Genomic DNA, 19,367 nt, shown 5'->3' on the forward strand with positions numbered 1-19,367 from the left:
TGTATTTTCTAAATTTTTTTTTTTTTTGGTCTTTCCTGTGTGTCTCTGCATATTTTGCTTTGAAGCAATTCCCAATCCATCTCCTGCTTAGAACCCTCTCATATCTTCTCCTTCTCTGGGAGAATTATGAAGTAAAATAACTCCACCATAATTTAAAATAACTTCTTTATGCTTCAGCACAAAACTATGAGATTACAGAAGTATCTCTCTTCCAAAGGTGCCTTTTTGGACAAAACTTCCAAGCATTACATTGATAACTGTGATAATTTCACAACTAATGAACTAAAGACAGAAATCTACAAAGTGCTTAAATATATTATACAATATTATATCATATTATAGAAGGTTCAGGCACGTGAGCAGGTTGGAAGTAAAAAGACTGGTCTAGTTCCACCTTCATGACATAGAACATATAGCAGGTTTTGCTACAAATCTGACACAAATACAGGTTACAGATGTAACAGTGCATAATGATCAAACCACAGTATTTTGCAGCTGCCTACTTCTCATCCTTTTGCCTTCACAAGACCAAGCCACTAGGCTTTGTTTTCCAGACTCTCAATAGTACTCCCACTTATTAGACATCTTCTGTTTCAAGTCTATTAACTCTTTTTCTTTTTGTATAAAAACATCCATGGTGCTTATACAAAATGAACTCTATCACTATCCATAAAGATAGCAGTAGAATGTTTTATTCTACTGGGACACAAAGAACAAGGGGAAAAAATTACAAGTAAAACTATAAGCCTTACCATTTCCCTTCTTCTTTCTTCTTCCCTTTCAGCCTCTTTTTCATATTCTCGACTTTTCTTCCGTTCTCTGATTTCCCAGTTTTTAAGACGCTACAACAGAAGAAGAAACACACACTCCAATCTCAAGAACATTAAGAACAGTGGTACTACTTTGAAGTTAGTTAGCATTAAAATTAAGCAAATTATTTATTTATAATTTAAAACCCTGGAATAAGAAGTCCAAAGTTGTTCTGACAGTGACTAACATATTCTGCCCAATTCATGTAGTCAAAGGATTAAAAATGTATTTAACTAAAAGGAGAGGGAGAAAAAATGACGTATTTTATAGTAGAAGACATTATAACCCCTCAGAAACAATTTTTTCCTTAAGAAGCCTTAAAAATCCCAACCTACCTCTTGATATGCAGCTTCTTTTTCCCGCAGTTTCCTCTCTAGTTTTCGGCGTTCGTAGGCATCTTCTTCATCTTCTTCTCGGTCTCTCTTCTTATCCTTCTCCCGTTCTCGTTCCCGTTCTCGTTCTCTTTCCCGTTCCCGTTCTCGTTCTCTTTCCCGTTCCCGTTCTCGTTCTCTTTCCCGTTCCCGTTCTCGTTCTCTTTCCCGTTCCCGTTCTCGTTCTCTTTCCCGTTCCCGTTCTCGTTCTCTTTCCCGTTCCCGTTCTCGTTCTCTTTCCCGTTCCCGTTCTCGTTCTCTTTCCCGTTCCCGTTCTCGTTCTCTTTCCCGTTCCCGTTCTCGTTCTCTTTCCCGTTCCCGTTCCCGTTCTCTTTCCCTGTCTCTGCTTTTTTCTCTGAAGGAAGGAAAAAGTCCAAAGTTAAGTACAGAGCCATCCTCTCCACTCAATGAAATGATTTAACTTCAAATGCATAATGCACTATTTACAGCATCTTGCAAGTTATTCTTCTTCTGCAATTGTACAAGATGATTAGCTGATACAGCAATGGGCATAAATCAATACTTCTAATATATTCAAAAACCCATTTACCTAAAAGTAGTTGTTTGAGCACTAACCATTAAATAGTGATATTTACCGAAACTAAGCGTGAGCACATGGCAATTCTTATCAGACTGTATTAGTAGTTCTCCATAAATAAGTGACAGCTAAAAACCCCACAAATAAAGGGTATGCTTAATAAATCCTTCATGTTTACATGGCTTACACACAACTTGAACCCTACTGACAAGATGATTTAAAGTGAAACAGCTATTTTTTCTATGGTGAAGAGGGAAAAAGCAGCATCTAGAGCCTGACATGATTAGTCACAGTTTAAGACTGAAAGAGGAATCACCTTGCTTTTATTTAAAAAAAACCCAAACAACCAAAAAACCAACACATAACAAAGGAAAAGGTAAAACCTACTTAAACTAAAAGATACCACAGACATAAAAGAACCTCAAGTAGGAATAAAGCTACCCATGAAAAAATAAGAGAGATTTGAGATAAAACCAGTATGCTTAAGTCATGGTTGGGTGGTTGCTTACTGCATATTGCAGTCCTTATATTCCTGTGCTATAGAGTGAATCAAGTATTCTTCCAGTTTGTGTAAACACAGTATTTTCTAAAATTTTGATTTCCTGTTTTTACTCTGATCTTCCAAAAGGACCATTCTCTTTTGAATGGCAGCTGATCTGCTGAACTATACACACTTGGTAAACGGCACTAGGAAAAAAAACCTGAAATAAATAGCAACTCAAGTGCGCTTACCTTGATCTGCTCCGATCCTTGTTGCGATCTGAACTCCTTTCACGATCTCTGTCACGATCTCGGTCTCGTTCGCGGTCTCTGTCTCGGTCCTTAGTTCGGTCACGATCCCTATCTCGCTCTCGTTCACGCTCCCGTTCCTTCTCCTTCTCTCGTTCACGCTCCCTCTCTCTTTCACGCTCCCTCCTTTCTCGTTCACGCTCCCGTTCCCTTTCTCTTTCTCTGCGTTCTTTTTCAATTTCCTGTCTTTCTTTCTCCTTTTTGCCTTTTTCCTCCTCCAGTTTCTAAAAACCAACAAGAGAACTTTCACAGTTAATTTTGTAGTTATAGGAACTGGATATTCCCGGCGCAACACACAAGGCTGGTAATGGAAATACCAAAACCGCCACTGATTTTTAAATATTAAATAGGGTTTGGTGGGTATTTTTTGGAACTCGTAAGTATGAAATCAAAATGCAGCAATCACAAGACTAAGTTTCGTGCAAAGCATAGATCTACACAGACCAGCAATCTCCAACCTTAGCAGAGTAGGGCTGGCCTCGTATTATAAGCTGACTACACTGCACATACACAGTGCACTGCCAGTCATGATTCAGGTGGGCCACAAATTCCCTTGGCCCTATAAGCCACTTGGGTACAAGCAAAGTGAACTTCTAGCTGATGAAATTAATTCTGTTCAACTAGGAAAATATATTTCAGTGGAATGTTTACTGGGACAGCGAGTTGTTTCCCAAAAAGTCTTGGCAGACCAAAACCATCCTATATGAAAACTTGGGTGAAGAAATTTATCCACTTACACGTGGTGCATGTGGTTAAACAGTGAAGAGAGCTGCAACCTTTCCCCTTTTCCCTCCCTAAAAAAGAGAATCTAACAGTTCATTGGTAAGAACTGGACTCTGCAGAATGGAATCCTTAACTTCCACCACTGCAAGATGGAGAGAGTTAAAAAAAAGGTTGGAAATAGCTCTTTTGAAACACAGAAACTAAAGGGTTACCTGCTACAGTTTTACTAAAAATTGTACAAAATTGCCACTTTTTTTTCAATTAGAAACAGTTCCTATGACCAGAATTCCTATAAGACAATAGAAAATACATCAACAGAATGATAGATAAATCCATCCTTGGAAGCAATTGTTATGTGTTAACTTACAGATGCTGTGCTAGGACATGGACCGCCAACACTGGATTAACCTTGCCTATAAGCTATGTTTCTGGGAGGAAGAGCAAGTACACGGTTCACAAATATACCAAATAACAACCAAATATACCAAATTTCAACCTGATGGATGTCAGAATACCACTTTTTTGAACAAATATTGAGCAGAATAAACAGGTTTATCCCCTTTGGCTTCACGTTTACCATCACTGAAATGAAATTAAAAACTGGAACAATGAAACAGCATTTTCTCTGTTTGGGTTTTTTTTTTTTCTTTTCTTTTAAACAAAGCATTTAAGACAACTTTAAAAAGCAATCTTACCTGATAACTGTTCTTCTGCCATAGGCACAGGGACCAGAGAACCGACAAAGGATTACAGAAATAAAGCTAATTCACTAGTGATTAATGTATCCAGTGAAACTACACTGCATTGATAGCACAATACAGGCAAACCAATGTTGGATACATTGAAATCACAAAAGGAAAAAGGGACTAAAAATGGTAGGAATTGGTAGAAAACTGATATGAAAAAACAAAACTTAGATTCTACAATATACACTGGGCTGAAAACCAATTTCTAAAGGACTGTATTTTACAGGAGCTTTACAGTGTTAAACCTCAGTACGGTCAGATGTTAAACTAGGTTGTCAACTTTTAAAAATCCAACTTACCTCAAATTTCATATACTTTTAAAGAAAAGTTTACATACTGAAGTGGTTGATACTTACAGGTTATCTTAGATGTTCCAATAGAAATTTCTTTGGTTGAAACTCCTGCTTTTTTGCCACTCTCAAACTTTGTTCATGGTGAGATTTCTCAAGAGAGTGGGTTGGTTTCTTTTTTTTTTTTTTAACATATTCACACAAGTGTAAATATACACACACAAGTCTTGGTGTATTAAAATCCATTTTGTAGGTCCGCTTTCTTAAAATCCAATTGAAAAAATAAATTGGCCTATTTTGTAATCAGAATCTGACCTCATCAACTTCTATCAGCCTAAATAAGAGGATCTGAAAGGGTAATGGGATGGGAACGGTATCAGATAAATTGAAGTAATGAACAGAAATGAACAGGTAGAAGAATTATAAATCTTACCTTGAGCTCTCTTCAGACTCGTCCGTGCTGTAAATGGACGCCCCCTGCAACGCTGATACCCTGACAGTCTGTGGTTATTGTTTTATAAACTCATACCAAAAACATGCAAAGGTTCACTGTGCTCACTAGCCAGCTGCTAAAGATTCAACAGCCCCTTTTAAACATATCCAATATACACAATGACTACTTTCAGTTGATTTTTAATGTTAAGAAACCCAAAATAGTCCCCCCCAATAATACAGATTAAAGGCAATAAAATGCCCAACAGCTTCTGAAACAACGAAGCATGTTTTTTGTTTGGTTGGTTTGTTGTTTTTTTTTTTTTTTTAAAAAAAACTTATTACTTGTTTGCATCTTAGTACCAGTGACGACTTAGGGCTCGGAATTGAACACAATTATACTGAAGTTTCACCACTGACCAGTTTCACATTCAATTGCTGAGCTTCTCCAGATGATTTCTTCTAGAATTTTTCCCCAGGTTTTTATCTCCAACAACTTCAGTCAAGACAAAAACTGAATACGTGTACATACAACAATGTGTAGTCACTTGTGTTTACATTGATACAGTTGCGTGAAAACATGGTACCATCCCCAGTGACTGCATGTGGTAAAGCTAAATAACACGGGCATACTTCACCTTGCTGTACCTTCAACATTTTCTTTAACGTTGATTTAGGGGTATTTTGAAATAAAGGTGTGTGCTCAAAAGAGGAGCTTGCTGATACTTCCCTAGGCCAAGGACCATACCAGTCTTGTTGGGGAAAAAATAACACCAACTTTAAGCTAAACATTAAAATAAGAACATTACATGCATAGTTGTGCTTTACTATCCGCAAGTATCATTTTCCAAAGCAGAAACATTCACAGATGCACTAGCATTAGTGGAAACTTCTGTAAGTGGGAACCCTGAGGTGGGACTTGATGTGCACAAACATTTTTCCAAGCCAGTTACCCCTTTGCATATTTTTCTGAGGGGGCATCCATAAGTATAATAAAAAACAGAAGCTCATACTTACATCCTATTCCATGTTACTTTCCAAGCTGTGAGTTTCATCTTGCATTAGTCACCATATGATCTCTATCATAATGGTGGGGGTCAATGAATAGATTAGCTTTATGGGAATTTACAGTTCTTCCATGCATCTAAAGTTTGGTAAGTCTGGTAACCACTGACCTATTTTTAATCTTCCCCCACTCTTAACTTAGAACTATTAAAATAAAAGACTTAAATTTAATTCAAGTTTCAACTCTTCATAAAATCTTGGATTATGTTACAAGTCTACCTACAGAAACACACTCAAGTGTATGTCTTATACTGCAGCCCCGTTTAGCCTTTAGTTATAAATATCTTGACTTAATGTATGTGTAGAAACTTAAGTTGCCTTTATTCATGTTAAAGTGAGAAGACTGCAAAATACTCAGTAGCAATCAAAGTCTTAGCATAAAGATGTCAAGGGCCACTTTAACGTGGTAGTTGTCTTTTTTTGACTTGTAAAGAACTATATGTATATTAAACCTAATATAAACATCATTTTAAGTGATATTGCAATGTAATGCTAAGTTTTATAATAGTGGTTTTCTGGATTTTGAAAAAGCCTAATTTGTATCAAGCGCAAAAACAAGAATACTACCTTGTGTGTGTCTCTGAATTTACTGATCTCTCTTGATATCAGGTCTCTTTTGTCTTCCTCCATTTCTATAGCATTTATATCCTCCTAAAAAACAAGGGGGACAGGAGGAAAAGCATTAAGAGCCATCTGTACAGACATAGGAGAACAAGAGAAAAGCTGAAGGTTAGAAGTTTTCAACCAGTCTTGCAAGAGATAAATAAAGTCCTTCTGCAGTACCAAACCTGACAGTCTGATGTTAATGAGTGAAAAAAAAAAAAATCAGATGGACAAGAGTCACAAATCTGGCAACTAGCAGTAAACATAGTCATTGTCAAAGCCTACAATGTAAACGAACCTTGGTGATGAGTGGATAAGGTATCAGTGGGGCCACTGGAAATCTGCGGAAAATCTGCGGAAAAATCCACGGAGATTTTTTTTTTTACAAATAGATTGCACACTACTCTGAAAAACAATGTTTTGTATGTTTGTACTATAAAGCAATATTGTATTGCTGTGATCTCATTTCTTTGATTCAACAAAATTACAGAAGAACCTCGCTAATTCTCCCTTCTCTGAACTACTTAAAATACATAGTGAGGTCTCATATTAGTAAGACTTCACTGAATTACAAGTATACTACAGGATATTAGTACGCTATGGTAGCATCATAAACAAGACTAAGCTACACTTGCCAATATAAATGATCAGTATATTTGCGGTGGGTATGTCTTGATTTTATTTACTCGCTAATTCGCAAAATTTGGTAGATTGCACCTACTAACTAATAGTTAGTGCGAATTAGCGAGGTTCCCCCGTGCTTGAAATTGAAAACCAGATTCCACTCACTCTCAGTTCCCCGCACACATTTTCAACTCCCCCACATCAGTCATGCCTTCATCCAGAAGAACTAACAAGAGACTCTGCTGCTAACACCAGCGGGAGTCTTCTTCACATCAAGCCCTTCAGGGGACAACAGCCCCAAAGCTGGTGAGTTTCCCCTCGCCACCCCCCACCCCCCACATATATCTGCATCCATCTTCCCTTTCCCCCCACCCTCCACAGTCCTTCTCTCCCCTCTCCTTTAAGGGCAAGAGAGCAATGAGCTAGGACCATCTCTTCACTCCCACCTCTATCCACACAGGCCAAAGATGGCAACTTCCAATTTTCTTTTCCTCCTTCCCAGTACGGGAGGGATGATAGGGTGTAATTTCAACCCACAAGTGCTATGTATTTAAAAAGAGCTTGTTTGTCTACTTGACTAGCTCAGATTGGTCAAATTCTACATCATACAGAGCTAGCAGAATATCCCTCTGTCCCAGGGACATACTCAGCACCCAGCTCTTCCAAGACTGCAGTGGTCTCTTACGTTTAACTACCTGGCATTATTCATGGCCATATATATATATATGTACCCACAGGACAATACACATTGTAACAATGCTTGTAACAAAAAGTACAGCTGATAGCATTAGACAGTGACTCATTTGTAAGTTCTCATCCAAGAAAGCATCTTCTCCCAAAGGGAGGGAAAGGAAAGAAAAACAAATTCTCAGCTCAGCACTCTTATACCTCAGGTCAGCCATGGCTAACCATGTTGTGGGGAAGATACACTCACTCCCTGAGGGAGATGTTGCTTCTTGCACCACACTTAAACTCCATAAGCATTTGAAACTGCATTATTGCCTTGGAATAGGTACTTTGCAGAAGACTTAAGTGGGTAAAAATCTTGGTCAAACAATTTTCCAATCTCTTTCATATTAGGTGCAGAATAGTAGGTGTGAAAGCCCGTTTTCCCATGGTTAGAAACTTGGCTGGAAAAGCTAAGTCTGAGTTTGCTCATTCTTATTCCCCCTTCTCCAGTTTGTTTTAATCCATAGAAAGGTCATCCACAGAAGCGGGTCTAAACCAGAACATTCATTCCTGCTTAACAGGGTTTTTTTTGTATTACATGAAAACCAGCTGATCAAATCCAGCCAAAATTGAGACGTGCATGTAAAAGTGATTTTGTAAGGCAGGAAGATTACAATATGCCTTTCATCCCTGAAGGATCCCTCCAAGGTTTGTGAGGTATACATATATACAATTAATGAAGCACTTCCACATCTGGAGAGACAGCTGCAACCAGTTGGATCAAGGCACACTACAAGAATGCATACTATAAGCAGAGAGAAGAATTTTGTCAAAAACTACCAGAGCAAATTCCTGCCATTACAAAAGTGCCCTGGCATCTTTCAATGGAAATAGACAGTATGCAGGAACTCTTTACAGTTGTTTTTTTAAGTTCTCATCTGAAAAACCCTACACGTACATACAGATTAAATTGCACTAAATTCACTATTTCCACCTTCAGAGGGATGAAAGGTTGGTTCAATCCTGCCCAGATTCAAACCTGTTGTTCCAAGAAGTCTAGGTGCTTAGATGCCTAAACCACCCTGAAGGGATGGTGTCTATAACTGACTAGCTTTCAGCTTAAAAAAATGAAACTGCTGCTGACATCAATGCTTGTTGATTTGTTTTCTCATCAGAAGTTTAGGTTTAAAGTATTTGCACAAGGTTTGGCCATTATATAAAGGTGAGTTGAAGAAAAATCTGTTTTGTCCAAAATCAAAACACATACGTCCTCCTTCTTTTCCTTTTTCTTCTTCCTGGGGTGAGAGTCAGATTCCTGGGAGGGGGCATTGAGCTCGCTGGAGTATTCTCGTATTAAGACTTCAATGGCCCCTTTAATTATCTGATCTCTTCTCTTTGTTTCCTCATCCAGTGCTTCATCGTCATCATTTGTTGTCTCTGGTCTGGAGTTCTAAGGAAAAATTGCAAAGTAACAGGAATCAACAAATTGAGAATATTATTAGTTTTATTTCAGAAGTTCACCTTTGTTCATCACATTCGTCCCCCTACAGCATTTACTAAAAAAACAAAACAAAAATCAAAAAACCCACAAAAACAAAACCACCTACAAGTAGTTATCAATTGCAGTCAGATCTTTTCACACTGGCAATACCATAGGGACCACAGTTTTACATGTGGAATGGCTGCAGAGAGCAAGTGTAGGATTGCATAATAAAATAGAACAGATAAATGGTGATTAAGGTGGTAGACAGGAAAAGAGAAAGTGCACGCACGCTCACAGAAAGGCAATCATTACAGTCCAGCTCTTGGTCAAAAGTTTCTGCCTTGTACCCTCCAGAACTTCAAGTCCTTTCAACAGCAGCTCCTCAAAGCCTTCTACTTAAGTGCCATGCAATACAAATGTCTACCTGTAACCGTCAAGCTGCAACTTATAATGGGAGAACTATATTAAAGAAACATTGTTAGGGAAAACATTCCTTGCACAGCAAACATTTTCTTATTATTGTTGATCAATTACTTTTAGTTCCTCATCTTTTCGCCCTTTCCACCTTGTAGGGAGGAAAGGGAACAGACGCAAAGAAGTGCATTTCACTAAATGTTACATGAAAGGGTAGAACAATGATCTGCATACTGAGCAAGGTAGCCCACCTCTTGATCCCCTGAATCTTTTAAAAAAATGGAATCTCACCTGAGAATCCAGCTGGGTATCCCGTCAAGCGATAGGTGGTGGGTGGAGTGAGGGGGAGGGAAGGGTCTGATGGAGCAGCAGCTAAGAATGAGGGGGAAGGGAGGATTCAGTTGGAGCTGTAGAGGCTGCCAGGCCAAGGAGAAGCAGGCTGAAAAGAGCTAGAAGGCAGTGACAGGGAGTGGAATTGAAGAGGTCCAGGGAGAAGAAGTGATCAGGGAGAGGAGCTAATTAGATAAAGGTTTGCTTGGCGTGTCTCTATAAGAAATGGTGTTGTAGTGTACACATTTGATTTCTCAATAAAGATTAAAGAAAAAAGTTGCAACTTTTGGATCCGAGTGGCACCAGCACACCAATGATGGTATGAAAGGAATCGCAAGCAGTAGGATTACAATATGCTTCATCAACACTCCTTCGCAATTCACAGCCTTTCTTTGCACCAGCACAAACAAAAAAAAACAAACACATTTGGAGCTAATCTCATTCTACAGTTCAATGGAATAGACACATACTGTTGTCTTGACCAAAGCCACAAACACTACAAACAGTACCCTCTGCTTTATTACAATCAATCCTGGGGGATTGATTGTAACCCACAGGAGCTCACAGAAAACAGAATTCATGAGAGAGAGATGTACAAGAACTCCACTGATACTTTAAGCTTGTTTATACTTTCAGCTGTGAAGCATAGTATTACAGGTGATGCCAACAGGAAACAAGGAAGTATGGAATGGAAGGGGCAGTTAAGTCAAACCCTTACCTAGGTTAACAGCTAGTACATTACTCCATTCAAAACCCATGAAGTTAGCACTCTGCTTTACTGAGCCATTGCATTTAATCCCATACACTGGGTACACAGTCAAAAACGTGTCAAGTACTTCAAGTCATCATTATGTCTCTAGCTCTGGTTAAATAAAATGAAGTAAAAGTACTTGTGTTCCCACTGTATTTTACATACCTTTAAGAACAAGTCCAAATTGGAATTTTTAAAAATTTACCTGCTACAGTCTGATTAGTATTTTTAGTTTTTTGAACAAGAGCCTCTTCTCACTTTCATTTTACAGAAAATTGTTTTAGGTATTATATTTAGGCATATGCAGAACTTTAAAATAGAGACCAAGCCCAACAACTTGATTGTGATGTGAAACACATTATTTTAACAAAGAAATAAATAAAATTCATTTTAACGCAAATTTGTCAGTTAAGTATCTTTGTATCTCACAAGAATTCAACATATCAAATATCTGCAATTATTCCAGAACAGATCCTTAGCTTTAGAAAGGAATGGTACAAAACCAATTTCCCCATCTACTAAACATCTGTAAGCTGCCCACTGCCTGATGACTGCACCATCTACTGAATGACCTACTACTTTCCTTGTCATTAATTTGTTCTAGATCATCAGTGGAGGGGAAAGAAACTCCAGTTCTCCTCAGACAGATGATTTACAGACTCTGACAGAGTAACAATTACTTCTAAAGTTTATATACTTCCAAGAGTTTCTAAACAAAAATGAAGCAACAGAATCATAAGGTATAGCACGTATTACTACACTTTAGAATGAACTACAAAATTAATTCTAGAGATTCAGTTGTAGCTTACAGATAAGTTTGAATGCTGATGAATTAAGAGCTTACACTTCACTGCCTTTCAACATATCTTCAGACTCATTAATGTGATTCTGGCGAAATCCTAAAATGAATTAAGGGCAGAGACAAGAATAGAAACTAAGAGACACACTTGCAATCTGATCTAGCAAGTACGTTACATTGCCCTCCTGCCAAAATAACACAAGTCACACGTACGTATTATATACGTACCCCATTAGAAGCCTTTTTCTTTGCTTTCCATTCATCTAGCTGAGCCTTTGTCTTTGCATCAACTTTGACTAGCAGCTTCTTCTCTCCAATCTGGAGGTCATGGAGTAGCCTCAGTGCTCGTAGTGTGGATTCTGGTTCTTTGTACTCACAAAATCCGAAGGCTGAAATGGATGATTGAAATGAAAAGTAAAAGTGTTAAAGCTCTTCAGGTAATTTACTTTGTGTAAAAAAAAGTGCTTTGAATCAGTAACTTGGAACACAGGCACTTCTTTTTTTAAAACCAGGAGTACACATCATAAAAAGTCAGAAAGATCATTCACTGTATTAGTCTTTGATATACCTAACGGCTCACTGAATAAGGTGAAAGCAATACATACACTATAGATGCCCCATCCCTGGAAACATTCAAGGTCAGGTTGGACGGGGCTCTGAGCAACCTGATCTACTCGAAGACGTCCCTGCTCATTGCAGGGGGGTTGGACTAGCTGACCTTTGAAGGTCCCTTCCAACCCAAACTATTCTATGATTCTATGATTGTGTTTGTAAAGCTTTTGACATGTCTGTCTTAACTAAGGAATGCAGTCTATATGAAGACATGTCTCAGGTGGATTTGCAATTGTCTGAAGACCAAGGATATCAATCAACAGCTCACTGTTAACCTAGAGGGAGGGGTATTTCAAACTAGGTTCTTGACAACAGTTACAAAAAGTTGTAAATGAGAAAAACAACTCATGAGAGCTAAATAAACAAAGTATGATATATAAGAAAGCTGAAAAAAATGAATTGCATCTTAAAGAAAAAAAACAACCTAGAGAAGATATGAAAACACTAACAGCAAAAAATAGTAACCAAAATTGTTTCCTGTATCCACTGGAGAAAGGTCACAAGAAAAAATAAATCAGTTCAATTTGATGATTGGGAAGGAAGAAATTTTACATCAGGAAAACCTCCTTAACAGAGAAGGATTATACATAGTAATGGAAGAGACTATTAACAATGCTGCAAATATGCTCCTTTGGAGGCTAAGTCCAAACTGGTAAACCTTTCTCAGGTATGGCCTATAAACTCCTGATTCAGTCTCAGAACAGAAAGGTGAGCAAAATTAGGCCCCCAAGACATTTTCCCATTTAACCTTTCTCAATTTTATTTTTCTCGTTCTGTCTTGATTCCAAGGACAGAAAATACTAGCCCCTTGCTAGGAAGTATTTAGCAGTTAAGTATCATATATAATATCTTAAAATGTAAAAGTATTAAGAATAGCAATGTGTCAGACATTTGAAAAGCTGCCAGGTAATAAAAACAAGAGTCTGACTAGAGATTTTGGAAAGTATGAACAATTACCTTGAAGTTTTCCAGATGCCCCTTGTACTCTCTTCCAACTCAAAACCAAGCCACATTTCTGCATTAAAAATAAATATTAATTAAATATTATAGTTTATGTTCAAAACATTACAACTTAACCCCTTTTTGCAAAAGATGACATGTAAAAAGGGTAAACGCTACTAAAAATAAAATATGTCTATGTTCACTGACATCTACAGCTTAAAAAAAGCTGTACTCTTCACTTACTGACTTTAAACTCAAGTGTAATGGACTGCTATTCCAGTGAGTGGGACTAACTCCGCTTTTAGCTTCAATCCACTCCTTGTGGGTCATTACTTCATTCATCAGCCAGGGATGAAGTTTAACAAGCAGTCCACTGTACTTACTGCTAGAAGCTGCCGTATGAGCATGTCTGAAGCCTTCTCAGAAATGTTGCCTACAAAAACGGTGGTAGTGGGACCGCTGTTTTCATCGTTTTCTTTGTTCTTTAAGCCAGGATGTTCTTTTCTGGCTCCCAAATGTTTTCCAACCATAGACACTGTGGTAGGAACTAATACCTAGAAAGAGGAGGAGAGGGTGTAAAATGAAGTCTTGGGTTGATTGGTTTTTTTTTTTTTTTATTTAAATCCGTAAGACAAAAAGAGTTGGGGATGCACATGTATTTCAAAATTAAATTTTCATAGTTACGCTTACGGAGTGAGACACAAATAAGTGGTTCAGGCTTTAACACTCTATACAACACAAAAAAGACTGCCATTTTCTGGCAAAGACAGACAGGAAAAAAAAGGTGTACCTGAACATGGCTACTGGAAGGTCTCAAGGTGAGCATACAGTAACATTAGGTATTATTTCTTCTACAAATAACTAATTTGCAACATTTGAGTCACTGGAAGTTGAAGTACCTTACCTAACAGTGTAAAGAGCAAGCTGCAAATAGAAAAGTAACTCTGACTCAAAAGGCTTCAATGGACACATGACAGGTCTTAAAGCTTTCAGAGAGTGAATACACACTACTGCTTTATTTAATCAATACAGAACCCAAAGCCTCTTCGGGTAAAGGAACAAACATTTGTAAAATAAACCATACAGAAATAGGCACCATCATCTGTTCCATTTTGCGGCAACTCTCTCCTTCCACCTAAGATTTAACAGTACATATGCGCTGAGTCCCTCTTCTCAAAACACCCTTCTCGAAGTGTCACTTAATAAAAGTTTTAATCAGAAAACTGAATAATGCATTTGTTCCAGTATCTTTGTCTTAAATACAGTGGTTACCATGAACATATCCTCCTGTAACAGATAATACAAGCTATCAAAAAATTCAGTATTTTGGGGAGATTTCACTTATGCAAAATTGTAGAAATGGTAATACACCTTGAAGCCAAGAAGTAACCTTTATATTTTAAAGAGCGCTTTTTTCCGCCCCATGAATCATAAACCGTCCTTCCAACTAGAAATTAGTAAGACAAACAAAGAGACCTTTCTCTCATACACTCTTCCATAGATGCATACTATGTGCAACTATTCCTTCCCCTGCAACATGGGGAAAGAGAGCTTGTGTAAGCTTGTCAACGCACATCTTTCTTGCCAACTTAGCAGTGCCGCATGATGGTCTTATAAACCTGGATGACGTGATGCCTCCAGAGCACTCTGTTAGGCCAACAAACTCAAAAGCAAGAGACCTGGAATCTAATTGATCTAACTGTATCGCATAGGAAGACCATGCATGACCCAAAGGCAAAGCCTAAATCATTGTATTTAAGAGAAGTACATCTTCTTGCAAGAACAGTAATTGCTTCACCTTTGCAGCTAGCAGCTCCAGACATTACTTCAAACTTTGTCTAGGTCAGAAGTTAGCATAATATTTGCGTAATAGTTGCATTTAAAGTGAGGCATTTCCTTTCATAGTATGAATTCTGATAGAATAGAGCAAAACAAAAATACTGTTGATATCTACTAAGTTTTACTCTCCGTTTTATTTTGCTATCATGTCATCCCCACTGTAATACTTACAGTCGGAGCAGGAGCCATAATGCCCATTGGTACAGGAATCATAGGGGTCCCTGAGAAAGACAAGACATTAATATTAATGTGCCCTGTTGAGATTACTGAAGAATACAAATGAACTGATCGCAGACATGATTTCCAAACCAGACAGCAATTTTGGCCAAATAAGAATTTCACAGTACCGATTACCAGTAATTCCTTAAGCATTCAAGCATAGCCTGAGTACACTAACATACCACGTGTATCCTGGTCACTTTTATCATATTACCATTTCAATTTTGTTAGTCACAAACAAATCTATTTTCAAAGCATATTCAAACCACAGTATTTTTCTAGAAGATAGCTGTGTGATGAATGAGGCAGGGAATTCCATAAATACAGAGCAAAAGCAGCTAAAGTGCTACAGATGATAATCTCATTCCTGACTTGCTCAATTCGCATAGCACAATCGATTCTGCATACAGCTTCGGGATGAGGTCCTATAGAGAATGCCACCAGGCTTCATGCTACTATTTATGGAATAGCTTATTAAAGGCGGCATAGAAAACCTCAATCCAGAAGCTCCCTACCTGCTCAATATTTGACTTGGCAGTCTCTAAAACTTAATTTAAAACAGTATTTAATCAGGTGAAACCATGCAATACCCTCCTTCCCACTACCAAATGCACTGGCAGCTTTAAGTACAATCATGTGAGCCAATATCCGATCATAATACAGGCTGTTTATCTTTCCATGCCAGCTGCTAGAGCAGGTTAAAGATATTAAGTGAATGGATTTCAAAACTACTTGCTGGCCAGTAAAGACACTAAGACTCAAGAACAATGAAGCCAATCTCATGTTCTTCAGAGAAATACCCTCTAGGGATCCTAGATCTCTTTTTTCATTCTACAAAAAACTTTCTTCGTCTTTCACACTCAATCCTTCCCTCTTGATCCTTCTCTTCTCCATCTCTCTTACTGCTGTATTCATAAAATCCTAACCAAACTTCTGCAACCTACTGTTCCTGGACTTGTTCCCCTACTTTCTCCAGTGCTTAGTCCTGAAACAATACTTGTCCTCAGACACCCTCTCCAGCTTTCTCCTCATCCGCTCTAGTTTTGCTTTGATTCCATCGTTTATTTTCTCCATCACTCAGTCCTCTTCCTCAGTCCCTTCATATTAAAGTCATACTACCTCCTATCCCTCCAAACCATTCAGAGAATCAAAAGGTGTATTGCTCTCCCATTCTCTCAGTTTTAATGCACCATGGCATCTCACAGACTGGAGGAACTACTCCAAGACAAGACTCTGTCTGTGCAGCCCTATAACTATTACAACTGTCATTATCATGACGCTGAACTTGGATTTTAAAGTTACAACTCAGTAAGATACTTGTGTTATCACTGACAGTTTTCTGAAACTATCAGCCCAGTGCTCAGCAAAAGCAAAAAAAAAAAAAAAAATCAATCAAAAAGTTGGGCATCATCAGCAAATATACTGATGATCAAGACCACAGGCATCACTTAGCTGCTACACAAAAACCTGGTGCACCTATACCTTGAATACTGCCTACAGACCTGGTCTCTGCAACCCAGGAACAACACACAGCCTTAGAGAAGAACAACTACATGACTTAAGTGTTGAAGCAACTGCTTTACTAAGAAAGACTCTACACTGAGAGACTCTTCAAGTGTGGAGGTTTGCAAGGCATGGAACACGACTGAGGCGTACAAAACCACAAAACACAACTCCCACATCAGAACTGGGGCAGGAGGGGGACACTAAGTAGGCAAAGAGTTTAAAGACAGACATAAGAAAGTAGCACTTTACACAGTGGTTAATGAACTTCTCAAATTTGGTGCAAGAGGCGACAGTGGAGATGAACAGTATCAGCAGGTTCGAAAAATATCAAAATGTTCATGAATGACAGGTCCAGAAAAAGATAAGGAAAAATGAAAGATCATATTCTAACATCCCTAACACTAGAGTTGTGAGGAAACAGACTCAGAAAGCAGATAGGTGTACATGCCCACCCTAAATACCATCTTGTATTTCCATTGCCCAGACAATGCATCCGGCTATATGGACTGCTGGTCTGACCCACTACAGCATTTCTTACATACGAACTGTAATTTTTTACATCGTAATGGTATCCGATAATCTTCAGAGATGACAAGAGTTATCCATCGCCTCCTTATCAAATCTTCCACACTTAAGAGACAGAAGTGCTAGAACTTCTTATTTTTAACAGCCATATTCTTAAGCAAAGCAAAACACTTCCTAACTTCATTCTTACTCAAGCAAACCGCTCTAGCTGAAACTTTTCAAAAAATTACAGGCTGAGTAAGATAACTAGAATATGAAATTTTGGCCAAACAGCTAGCTAAAGGTATAATATTGTAAGCCACTAAAATTGTGATCTTACGTACGGAATAGCTTCAGAGTAGACTTTCATAAAGTCACCGTGGCATTTCTGGCATTTTCAACTCTATCAATACACTTGTGTTAAGTAGTGAGAGATCCATATCCTCTACATGTTGAAATATGTTGTCTGCACAGGTAAGCAAATAATGTTTCTAGTGCGCAGAGAAAACTAATACCAGGCTCCTCCACTCTACATATTGTTTGGATTACTAATACTGAAACAAGACTATTTATATATAAAGTCAAACACAGCAAGAAAACAAAAATATCTTTGTTGCACATGTTAAGAAGCAAACGTTCAGAGCAGAAACTTGTATCAGGCATTTAAAAATATTCTTTGGGAAGTTATTTTTAAAAGGATCTGGTGTTTTTCACACTAGTATATATAAACTGGAGCTAGTAAAGATAAGAGGTATGGTTTTAAAATTTAGCCTGAAATTTTTGATGGCAGAATCAAGAGCTCTGCCGTTAGCAGAAAATAGGTAACATCTCAGGGATCTCAGGAAAAAAGTTTAGAAAAATTAATGCAAGTAAGGTAAGGATTAGCCTGATGAAGGGATGTGCACAAACCATTCCTGAGTTCAGCCATCTGGTTTCTGAATGCCTTTATTGTCTACAAAACACTTGTGCACAACATAGCTTAAGATCATACAGTCAGGAGTTATTTTCTGCAGCCCTTGTGATGAATTTTAAAGGGATAATTCTCTGATGTATTCCTCTCTCCCACTCGCTCTGTGGTCTCCTGCCTCCAGTCACTGTTATCTATATTGGCAATGTACAGAAAGAAGGTGGTTCCAGACCAACGAATTAAAGTCTCAACGCAAAAAACAGAGGCTGATCTTACAGATGAACAAAGAAAAAAGGTGGGATTAATTTTGGGAAGATTAGAAGGAATGAGGAATGTAACAGTAAGTTTGCAAGATGCGTGGAGGAAAGTATGTAAGAAGCAGAATAAAAGAAAGTGGGACTTACAAAAAAGTGGAGAAAAACAATGCAAGAAGTTGGACCTTCTCTGAAAGTTACTCCTGTATTTTCACACCACACGTACTCAGTGTACCCAAGTGTTTCCAAAGGCTATTACAATGGCTTATTTGAAAGGAACTGAAAATCATAGTCTACTGTCAAAACAGTGGCTCTTAGAATACCTAACGTTAATAAAAATCACCACCTAGCTTCAGTCTTGAAAAAAAGGTCCAAGACAAAGTCTGGTATTGTCTCTAATGGTTTGATTTCTGGTCAGACATAAGCAGCTTTTGGCAGACCAAAAGAAGCTTGCTCACATGACATGGTCTGTGGGTAAACTAGAAACTCAATTGCAATGTACACGAATCAGAGCTACTGAAATACATTAAGGGCCAGTAACTTTTGTAAATAATACAATTCAGAATAATAAAAGGAAATTTATTTCTACAACACTTCCATATACTAACATAACTTACCAGGAGGTACAGGTGGAGGAAAGCCAGGAAACTGTGGGGGTGGGATCCCGGGGGGAAGCGTTGGAATTCCCATAGGAGGGCGATTCAAATGAGGTGGAAAAGACATTCTTCCAGTCACAATCTGTCAAAAAGACAGAAAAGGAAACTTGTACTAGCCAGTTCCCAAACATGAATTACAAAAGCAGTGCAAATGATAAGTCTCCATAATGATTTTAAATCTTTATATGGACATTCAACTACAAACTAAACCTATTTTTAACTCTTTTTCCCCAGCTATTCATTGAGTTACAAATGTAGTAGAAGTCTTCTTTCACAATGAAAAACAGCACTTCTAGGAAAGTGTTTCAGAATGAAGTGAAAAACAAAACTGTATCTGACTCCTCATACCAATGGTTTACAAGGAGTGTGAATTAAACAGTGTTTAACAGTTTGTACAGTTTCTTTAAAATAAAGCTATCTTTTGCAGTATCTGAAAACAGAAATAATCTTGTAATACATTTTCAATAAGGCAAGTGGTTCTCTTGTACAAG

General features: G+C 38.0%; 1 protein-coding gene across 2 annotated transcripts in view; it reads right to left on the reverse strand.

Annotated features, from left to right (window-relative positions):
- Positions 1 to 18,953, reverse strand: part of RBM25 (RNA binding motif protein 25) — a 27,483-nt gene extending 8,530 nt beyond the window's left edge. The window contains exons 1-11 of one of the 2 annotated variants that reach the window (XM_009279263.1): positions 18,838 to 18,953; positions 15,002 to 15,051; positions 13,375 to 13,545; positions 13,007 to 13,064; positions 11,666 to 11,826; positions 8,928 to 9,110; positions 6,666 to 6,719; positions 6,332 to 6,415; positions 2,452 to 2,732; positions 1,146 to 1,368; positions 753 to 842 (exon numbers count right to left, since the gene is read on the reverse strand). In XM_009279263.1, the coding sequence (XP_009277538.1) occupies positions 753 to 842; positions 1,146 to 1,368; positions 2,452 to 2,732; positions 6,332 to 6,415; positions 6,666 to 6,719; positions 8,928 to 9,110; positions 11,666 to 11,826; positions 13,007 to 13,064; positions 13,375 to 13,545; positions 15,002 to 15,051; positions 18,838 to 18,943 (1,461 nt within the window). In that variant the 5' untranslated portion in view covers positions 18,944 to 18,953. The remainder of the gene's footprint in view (positions 1 to 752; positions 843 to 1,145; positions 1,369 to 2,451; positions 2,733 to 6,331; positions 6,416 to 6,665; positions 6,720 to 8,927; positions 9,111 to 11,665; positions 11,827 to 13,006; positions 13,065 to 13,374; positions 13,546 to 15,001; positions 15,052 to 18,837) is intronic. The other variant, XM_009279264.1, reaches the window with a different exon arrangement.
- Between the last annotated feature and the right edge of the window lie 414 nt (positions 18,954 to 19,367).

The sequence above is a fragment of the Aptenodytes forsteri genome, unplaced genomic scaffold, assembly GCF_000699145.1.
Source record: "Aptenodytes forsteri isolate BGI_AS27 unplaced genomic scaffold, ASM69914v1 Scaffold3, whole genome shotgun sequence".
NCBI classification, from domain to species: Eukaryota; Metazoa; Chordata; class Aves; order Sphenisciformes; family Spheniscidae; genus Aptenodytes; species Aptenodytes forsteri.